The sequence below is a fragment of the Coenobita brevimanus genome, chromosome 57 (assembly GCF_032717465.1).
Source record: "Coenobita brevimanus isolate Jiangsu-jjx chromosome 57, ASM3271746v2, whole genome shotgun sequence".
In the NCBI taxonomy this organism is placed as follows: domain Eukaryota; kingdom Metazoa; phylum Arthropoda; class Malacostraca; order Decapoda; family Coenobitidae; genus Coenobita; species Coenobita brevimanus.
This window is the reverse complement of record NC_137010.1, coordinates 27,073,859-27,084,088: the sequence shown is the minus strand read 5'-3', so window position 1 is coordinate 27,084,088 and position 10,230 is coordinate 27,073,859. Positions and strand designations below refer to the sequence as shown.

General features: G+C 45.5%; 1 protein-coding gene across 1 annotated transcript; it reads right to left on the bottom strand.

Moving 5' to 3' along the window:
* Positions 1 to 3,921: 3,921 nt before the first annotated feature.
* LOC145402317 (uncharacterized) lies at positions 3,922 to 9,290 on the bottom strand. Its single transcript, XM_080274458.1, has 2 exons — positions 9,209 to 9,290; positions 3,922 to 4,888 (listed from the first exon to the last, which is right to left on the bottom strand). The coding sequence occupies exons 1-2, from the start codon at positions 9,218 to 9,220 to the stop codon at positions 4,214 to 4,216; spliced, it is 687 nt and encodes a 228-aa protein (XP_080130584.1). The 5' UTR covers positions 9,221 to 9,290; the 3' UTR covers positions 3,922 to 4,213.
* Between the last annotated feature and the right edge of the window lie 940 nt (positions 9,291 to 10,230).

Genomic DNA, 10,230 nt, shown 5'->3' with positions numbered 1-10,230 from the left:
ATGAAAAGTGAGTGAAAAACATTTTCAAGTGGTTTGTCCGCGATTTCAAAAAAAAAAAGAAAAAAAAAAAAAAAAAAAAAAGCGGGAAAGTGTAGAAGTGCTGTTGACTGTATGTGTACATTTGATGCACAGATTACCTGAATCACGGGGATATTGCAAGTGTGCTTTGTTCTTGCTTCTGCTCCTTTTTAAGAAAATCAAATCCTTATCCGTGTGACTGATGGAGCTTTTCCCTGTGTTCAGTAAATAATTTGATGGCAGCCAAACTGAGTGGTAAAGGTGTATGTGGGCGTGAAGGGCGAGCAACACTGAGTCTTTCCCACAGTTGTATCACAGGAGTAGTGTTCATTAAGCATCCTAATCAGTTGACAGAATAAACAAGCCTCCATATCAGTTACGAGATCATCTTGTTTTCCGTAGTTTGTCGCTTTAGTGTTCCCTCTGATATGACTGTGAAGCTTGGTCGCTGTGTGAAGAGCAGCGTATATACACCTCAAGTTAAGGAAAATGTATAAACAGCCCCAGAGTTTTATTGGCAGTCACCAAATGTCCTCTAAGTCCGTTACGCATTATCTTTGATGTCCTGCAGATAGTAGGACACAAAAACTAACAACCAGGAGCAAATAAATGAATAAAAGCCCCGGAGCACCGTTAAGCGTTAATTGCACTTGGTAATTAAGTTAGTGCGTGTCAACCCAAGGCCAACTATTCTGTTGGACTTATTTCAACCAGTCCTTGCTGCTGGAGACCGTCGACCTTAGGATAGGCTTTGGCAATTCCAGATGTAGCCCTTTCATTTCGATTACCTCTTTGTCTCTCTCTCTCTCTCTTGTATGGCTCGGTTCGTTCTTGCTGTCTCCTGACAATTTTATGCATCTATGGACAGACCAATCGAACCGGAGGGGTTAGATATAGCCTTCAATAATCCTTGGCTGACCACTAAAGGTCTTTCTAAAATTAAAATTGCACGTTTGCAACAAGAATATTAAAATGAATATGCGTCACCGGGCTGAAGAGGTTGAGTCCACGCTGGCCCCAAGGTCATCGAAAACAGGCCGGTTTAAGAGCTGGCGGAGGGCGGGCAAAAAAAGTACAAAAGAAAAAGGCAACTAGACCCCAGTGACGGAACTAGACCAGCCTAACCCCAGCCAAAATAAGTGGCTAAATAAGTGGCTAAATAAGAGCGATGTTGTGCGCTGATGTTGACGTGTTACTGGAACCCGTGACGACCTTGAGATTATACCTGACTGAGAGAGAGAGAGAGAGAGAGAGAGAGAGAGAGAGAGAGGGAGGGAGAGAGAGAGAGAGGGAGGGAGGGAGAGAGAGAGAGAGAGAGGGGAGGGGAGGCAGGCAGGCGGGAGGGGGATTGAGTTGTGTGTGGATAGTCGTAAGGGTAGATGTTGTCTGGGTCTTTTTTTTTCTTTTTTCTTAGGGGAGGGGGGCCAAGCCGGACCTGGTGGAACCGCATCCCATACCCAGGTTTTGAGGGAGTGACCAGCAGGGGGGGTGGGGAGAGTACTATAAATTAGAGGTGGGTGTGTGCTAGCCCACTCCCCTCTCTCTCTCTCTCTCTCTCTCTCACACACACACACACACACACACACCTCTCTCTCTCTCTCTCTCTCTCTCTCTCTCTCTCTCTCTCTCTCTCTCTCTCTCTCTCTCTCCAATGGAATCCCAGAGCACAAAGGGGTTCCAGGCATTTCGGAGGCATATGAAGAAATTACTGTATTTAGCGATATAATTCAGTTTCGAAATAGATCATATTATAAACCTTGTCAACTTATAATCAGTCATAGGCAGGTGATCTAAGCTTCCATGATTCCAATTAGGGAACAAAGTATGGGGAAATATGAGAGAGAGAGAGAGAGAGAGAGAGAGAGAGAGAGAGAGAGGGAGGCTGTAGTTCTTGCTTACATAGTCTGCCCTCATTGGTGTTCTCCCATCGTCGTTTTCTGTAATTAGTTCTTATTGTTTTTATTTTCAAATAGAACGAAACTTACTGATACGTCCATTTAAAAGATGTGGTAATCCTTCCTTGTACTGCCGTCTTTTGAACTTTTCTTTGTGCATCGTTCATCCTTCATCTAATTGTTTGTCTGTCTGTAGCCATATGTTTGGTTGTAGAATTCATATCTGTCTATAGGTCTGTCTGTCTATTAATCTGTTTCTATTTTAGTTCATATGTTTCTCTGTTTGCCTTCATCTCTCTCTCTCTCTCTCTCTCTCTCTCTCTCTCTCTCTCTCTCTCTCTCGTCCTTGCAAAACGGACCCCTTGAGGTAAATATCAATACAGGTGGTAATTAGTAAAAACACTATTTATTATCACTTAGTTACAGTTACCTTGGAAAGTGACTTAAGGATACTAAGATTTTGTGCTGGTGGTCGTGTGGTAGAGAGGATGGTGGTGGTGGTGGTGGTAGTGGTTGTGTTGGTTGTGGTTTTGATGGTGGTGTGTGTATAACGGGTTGTGGTAGTGTTGATTGTGATGGTCGTAGTGATGGTGGTGGCTGTGGTTGTGGAAAGTGTGGTGGTGGTGGTGGTGGTAGTTGTGGTTGTGGTAGGTGTGGTGGTAGTTGTGGTTGTGGTAGGTGTGGTGGTAGTTGTGGTTGTGGTAGGTGTGGTGGTAGTTGTGGTTGTGGCAGGTGTGGTGGTGGTTGTGGTAAGTGTGGTTGTGGTTGTGGTAGGTGTGGTTGTGGTAGATGTGGTGGTGATTATGGTTGTGGTAGATGTGGTGGTGGTTATGGTTGTGGTAGGTGTGGTGGTTGTTGTGGTAGACGTGGTGGCATTGATTTTGTTTTTGGTGGTGTGTTGTTGGTCGTGCTGGTAATGGTGGTGGTGGGCCTGTTGACTGTGGATACGGTAAACGTGGTGGTTGTGGTGGTGGTGGTGGTTCAGGAAGGTGAAAGTCATGGATACGCGAGAATGGTAGTGTTGGTAGCGGTTGTGGTTGTGTGGTAAACTGGTTGAGGTTGTGGTGATGGTATTGTGGTGGTGTGGGGGAGTCTGGAATTAACCCCTGCTGCCCAAGGACGTCCCTTGTGTTTTGTTCTTGATGTCTCCCAGGGATTGTAGTCTGTTTAGGGTTTTCTTTTGAACTGGTATGGTTAGATGAATTCCCACCCCTTACAGGTCTTTCCCTCTATTGCATATAATCGTCTGGAGGTTACAAGGACATACTGACATAATACTTGTTGTAGTGAAGGAGTTAAATGGTGGGGGGGCCGGCGGAGGGAGGGGGGAAGGGTAGAAATCCCCCCACGCCAGTTCGCAACCGACAACCACCTGTTACACGCAGCCTCGTAACTCCCACTGTGACTTCCTTTCTCCTCTGGCTCATGTTTTCCAAGTGAGATGATGGTAATATTTTGATAATGGTGTGGTGAGGATTATTGTTGTGTTTGTCTGTTAGTTTGTTTGTCTAGAGTGGTAAGGGTGTCTTAAGATTAAAAAATACACCACTACAACGCACAGAGATTATATGTTGGGAATGAACCGCTGCAGTTCGCTTACTTTCTCTTATTCACGATCCCTCCAGACAATTTTGATTAACTTAAGTGAGACGCCTCGTTGTGAAAGGGTTGGAAGCAGTCTCTATTAACCCCTCCAGTATAATAATTAACCCCGCTTCCCGCCAGACGATTTTATTAAGTTTGACAGAGATCCCGGGTGGTGACGAGGTTGAGTGTGTTAGAGTGTGAAAGATATGTGTGTTTTGAGTGCAGGAAAATGTGCTAAAATGCAAAAGGGTTCGATCATATGGTTTAAAGTGCAAGAGTATGTTTATGTGAATAGAGTGTGCTACGGTGCCTGAGTCTGAAGGTGTCTTAAAGTGCGTTGAAGTATGTGAGTGTTACATGTAGTAGTGTATGTATGGCAGGCGTATTTTAGATAACTCAGGTGAATGGTTGGAAGAGTGTGGTAGAGTGTGTGGTTGGTTGCATGAATGGGGTAGGAGGTGTGGGTGGTGTAGGGTGTATGTTATCGTTTGCATGGGTGTGGTAGGGTAAGGTGGGGTGTATGTGAGAATCTATAGGTATGGCAGACTATATAAGTTTGGTAGAGCGTACATGTATGTAGTAGACTGTGTGCAGTGGTCTATGCTACATGAGTGTGGTGTGTATGTGCTAATCTGTATACAGTAGGTGTGTTAGAGTGTGGTAGAGTGCGTGAGGTAGAGCTACAGCCAAGTGTGTTCCACCACCACACCCTATCAGTAATAAGGACGGCTGGGCCTCCTCCAGGGGGCCTCTGCATCGGGATAGGGTCCTGGGTATCTGGGCAGAAAGTCCGGCCTCGGTAGGTTCCTGGGGCCGGACAGATTCCTAGAGTCAGGTCCAGGGCTGACCAGACTTGATCTAGTGCTAGGCAGGGCAGATCTAGGGTCGTCGTCTAGGGCAGATCTGGAATCAGGGTATCGAAGAGCCCGGTATCGCCGCCATTGGTCCCAGAGCCACTCGTTGTGCTGCCATCTCTCCTCCATGAGTCTTTGGTACCTTATGAGCTCCGACATGGGGATGTCGGGCCTCCAGTACCTGGCCCAGAGTCTCCAGTAGGTCTCACGGTCCATCCAAGGTCTCAGGTTACCCTCACGCCCTGGCCAGCCCCTAGGATAATCTCTCAGGAAGTCCTCATAGGAGTAGTTGGGAGGGAACCACTGTCTCTTGTCACGCACGGCATCATCAACTTCAGCTGCCCTTTCAGAATTCCCCTCTGCTGTGCCAGGACTGCTTGGTGCGGTTCCAGGATTGCTCGGGGCTGTTCTAGGACTCGTGGATGTGGGTTTCTCGGTCGGGGGAGGGATGGGGCCAGGGAGTGGGTGATGGTCATGGTGGTCTTCTCCATGGTGACCCCATACACAACTCACCCACAACAGCGACAACAGCACCTGAAAAAATAAGGCCTGTTAAGAAACTTGGTCCACATAACATTAACTTGGTATACATGGTATAGAAGGCATACACGTATGCATCTTTAACTCCTTCAGTATGAGATTCCTAATATATCAGGTCAACCAGAGTGCCGGACAAGATCCGTGAATGATAACAGAACTACAGGTTACTGTTTATAAACAGCAACAGCTACACAGTAACCTGGTGCTGGAGAGGGAAGCCTTCACCTAGTAACACTAATATAGTCGGGCAGGTTCTATTGCTCGGTTATGCAACCGTTCCGCAGCTCCCTCCCAGTGCACCCAAAGGAGGACGGTAGACTGCAGGAAAAGGGTGACCTCAGCCTGCAGTCTACCGAGTTCACACTGAGGTGAACCTGGCTTCAGTAATAAGACGCTAACCTCCCTGGTTAACCTAGAGGAGGAACCAGATGTTGATGAAAACGAGGTTCTCCTTCAGCAACACCTGCAGGTAGTCTTTCCCGTGCGTTGGGGGATGGCGGTAGGATCAGTAGTGGGCATTGGTGTCTCTGAGGGCGTGTCGTCATTGCCTTATTGAGGAATTTTGAGGCACTGCTGGAGGCTGTGAGTGGATCATGAGGCGTGCTGAACTGGTTCTTACAATTCAAGTCTGTCTCGTCTGGGCGTAGGCGATGTGTTTGGGATCGACCATGAACTGGTCACATTGTTGCTGGTGATGTTGCTGGCGATGATGCAAGGCCTGGACCAGTTTCAGCTTGCTGCATACGTGAAGACGACAGAGGTTGATTTTAAATTGGTCTAAACTTTATGCCTTTCTTGGGACAGCGTGGCCTCCCAAGTGATCGGTTATATTTCTTTATTGCCATCAAGGTGACTACTGCGTCTTGGTATGAGAAGTTGTATATCAGTAGTAAACCATCAGTAATATCCAGTCCCATATTGCATGACCTTAAGGCTAGACTGCTGTAGTTCAGAACATTTAAGGTTAGGTGACTGACCTGTGCCTCAGGTGGCATTACATGATTACAAACCTTTAGGCGCCTCTTGAGAATTCGAATAGATGCACAGAACATAAATATGGTCTTCAGCCCAACTAGCACACAAGACTACTACAGTATGAGATGTACTGGTACTGGACAGCAGTGTTGTGGTGGTGTACCAGTGGTGTTGGTTTGGTGTGGAGCAGTGCAGGTGCTGGAGTTGCCAGGACTCGGTGAGGGGCCGCTTTGACTGACAACATGTATGGTTGGTACATTTATATTGATAGGGCCAGAATACATATGCCCTTTTTCATGACTCTGTGTGTGTGTGTGTGTGTGTGTGTGTGTGTGTGTGTGTGTGTGTGTGTGTGTGTGTGTGTGTGTGTGTGTGTGTGTGTGTGTGTGTGTGTGTGTGTGTGTGTGTGTGTGTGTGTGTGTGTGTGTGTGTGTGTGTGTGTGTGTGTGTGTGTGTGTGTGTGTGATTGTGTGTTAAAGAGGTGTAACAGAGAGAGGGATGTTTATGAGATATGTTCAAGCTGTGTGTACGAGTCCTGAAGTGCAGCTGATTCCATAGATAGAGGGGACACTGTTGTGGTGGTTTAGGTCTGAGTTATGAGGTAATCTGTTCGTATCCCTTGTCCTGGGTTTGGCCGCATACGACAAAATTCTTTTTTGCACCGTCTCCTAAACTGTATGCGCAGCATCACCTTTATCTGAAGACAAACTTCCCCAGCTGAGAGTTAATAAAGTAATTTCTCAATGGCCATTCGTTAGCACAAAATATATCATCACAGGGGATATCATGGTACTGGTACAACAGATAATACTTTCTGTAATTGGACCAATTCCTCACCCCAACACGTACTTTTTACTGAGGTACCAAATGAGGGAGACTGTACCGTGAAAGATCAGTGCGACACTATGGTAGGAGTGGGCATCAGGTCCCTCCATTCTGTTGTGGATGAATCATTAGGATGTTGATGGAGTGGTTGTCCTTCTTTGCAACGGCTGTCTGAATAACAAAAGCACTACCGCAATTACCGTTATTACTACCACAACTACACAGCCACTGCCACCATTACCATTGTTATCACTGCAGTACCCCTCTTACCGTTATACTACAACTTCTGCACCACTACCATTGTCACCACTAAACTACCACCACTACGCTGCCACCATCACCTATTTCGTCCGTCACCACTATCACCACATCTTGGCAATGTATTCTCATAAATCACACGAAATGGGTAGAATATCTCTGACCAGTTTCGGAACGTGAACCAGAGGAGGGTAATATCACCACACTCATCACTTCTCGTCACCCTCATCACTCGTCACTCATCACACTTATTACTACACTAACTTGCTGGGCCGTATCCTCATAGCCTTAGACGGCTCCCTGACATCTCTCCCTACCGTGGCAAGATAATATTCTCTTTTTTATGGTATTAATGCAAACTGTGTCGATATTTAAAGGATATAGAAAATGTGCAGGTGAGTATCAAGGAGCCTTCTAAGCCCACTGTCCACATCATTGTATGGCATCACACTGGCCGGGTTGTCCCTCATTACACACCCCTTTCAGTACAAAGACGTCTTTATTATTATTATTATTATTATTATTATTATTATTATTATTATTATTATTATCGTTGTTGTTAGTGTTGTTTTTGTTGTTGCTTAGACTTTTACAATTGAAATAGTTAGTTATGACTTTCATTAACCCATTTACTACAAGGGGTCTTCCCTAAGCTGAACGAAATTATTTGAATGCAGCAAGAACTGACTGAAATAAGACGTCATCACACTGAAAGCTCTCATCCTCACCACCATCCATCACTAACCTCACCACTATTCTAAGTAGTGCTGTCTTTAACGCTAACTTCATCACACTCACCACACGGGATACTTTACATCACTATACATCACACCACATCACAATACCATTAACATATCTCATCATCACCGTATTCATTACCACCACACAAGACGACAACATTCATCATATCATAACAGCAAACATCATTACTCACTGTCGTTCTGTCCATCACCACACTTCACTCCGTAACACCATACTGATCACCACTTTACTCATCGCTTTGCAGATCACACATACCACACCACAATTACCACACATCTCAAGTGCACCACACCTCACCACCATGCAAGGTCACACAACACCACACCGCTGCTGCCACACATCCCACAAGCAACACACCACAGCACACCACACGTCATTATTATCACACCACATCATTACGACTCCGCTGCCACACACCCTATTACACCATAGCACAGCCTACCACTTCACCATGCCGATTTCCAAAAATCCATAGTGCATGACATTACGCCACATCACCGTCACATCACAGGTAGCACATATCCCAAGCACAGCACATGGCAATTATCACATATTGCAATTACCTAGCATGACGTCACATGGTTTCACTTGGTCACCACGTCACACATCCCACCACACCCATACACATCAGTACACACACACACACACACACACACACACACACACGCATGTAATTATCCCGCCACAGGTGTGGTCCATGGCGATTACCTGGGATCTGTAATTATGAGTACAATTACAGACAAAAAATAATGGAGTCAATTACTTTTATGATTCTAAAATTAATGGAGGCGATTAGTATTATAAGAGCGAATCGAAAGAGCTTAAGAATGATAGAAGTCTTATCACCAGGCCTCACTCCAGTGTGATGTGGGAATTATGACACTGGTTATTTCCTGGTATTACATGTGGCGTATCTTTAACTTCTTAACGAGTAAAGTGAAAAATTTTTATCGGTTATAGTTAATGGCCAAATGCAAGAACATACACTAGGATGCAATTATAATATATTATTATTATTATTATTATTATTATTATTATTATTATTATTATTATTATTATTATTACGAGCAGAATGTCTTGTTTCGAGAAAAAAGTGATTACAACTGTCATTCGTTAAATAATATGCAAGTGATTCCAGTGGTTACGATTATGCCACATGTGCAACCACATCACCACACCACAGTCACCCACCACACATCCTAAGTACGCCACACTCCGCCACATATCACCACATCATCACCACACCACAGTCACCCACCACACATCCAAGTACACCACACTTCCCCACATATCACCACATCACACTCACCCACCACACATCCTAAGTACGCCACACTCTGCCACATTACACCACATCACCACAGAGCCTCATTACACATCATACCACCATATCACCATTACCACCCATCCTGAGTACACACAACCACACTGCAGTTGCTACATTCTGAGTACACCACATCAGCACATCACAGCACAGCACACGTGTGGACTGACCAGCGCTCGCATGGTGATGAGTGCCGAGAGAGGAGTGGTGAGAGAGTGGTCAAGGTAGCGGTATATGTAGCAGGCGGGAGGGGACACAAAAACACACTCTACCTCCACCCCTCCCCTGCCCTTCCTACCCTCCCTGGGATGTGGTGACGGGAGGAAGATGACAGGAAGATGAGAGGAGGAAGACGTTCGATTTCGAGAGAAGGGTGGAAGGGAGTGCATAGATAATAAATAAATTCAGTTTTTACAGTTGGGGATTGTATGACACTCCCGCATGATGCATTCACGAACACCGAACGCGTCTAAGTACCAAATTATAAGCCATAGTAACACCTAACAATGACGGGGCGCAAGGGGTCAGCCGCCATACACCGCTGAAACAAACACCGTGGCACCAGAGCGATTCCAGTCCGTCATCGACGGCACCGCGCCACCGCTGACGGCCTCGCACACAGCAAGGCCCACAAAACCAAGCACACTAACCCACTCAGCCACCACCTCCCCAGTGCATAGCAGTACCCAGCACGTGAGTACCAAGGGTATGGAAACAACTAACAGCCATTACGAGGATGCTTATAATAGGGTAGGTTATAACGCGTATTAAGTTTAATATGGTGAGAAAAAGATAGTAAAAAACAAAACTGTCCCAACCGTCGCACCGCTTCTATGGCCGATTAGCATTTTTCAAAGGAAGCAACCTCCAGGGTCGCCATTTTCGGCAAGTTATTCATCCATTCATCCCATTCGGTCCTGTGCTGCCTCATGTGGAGCAATGGGACATTGGATCAGAACATTTAGTCCTGATGTGTAAGGCAAGGATGACCAGTCACATCCCGGAGTGACATAAGAGTATGTGTTCAAGAAACACTAATCATTCCATGAACTCGAAATTTTATGGGAAATATATGACTGTAGCGACTTAACCCATTAGTCTTGTAGAACATCAGACGTTCATTTATTGGTTATCGTAGATGTTAATAATAATAGTTACTTCTTTCTTTCACTGTTCCTATCTAAAGTAGAGA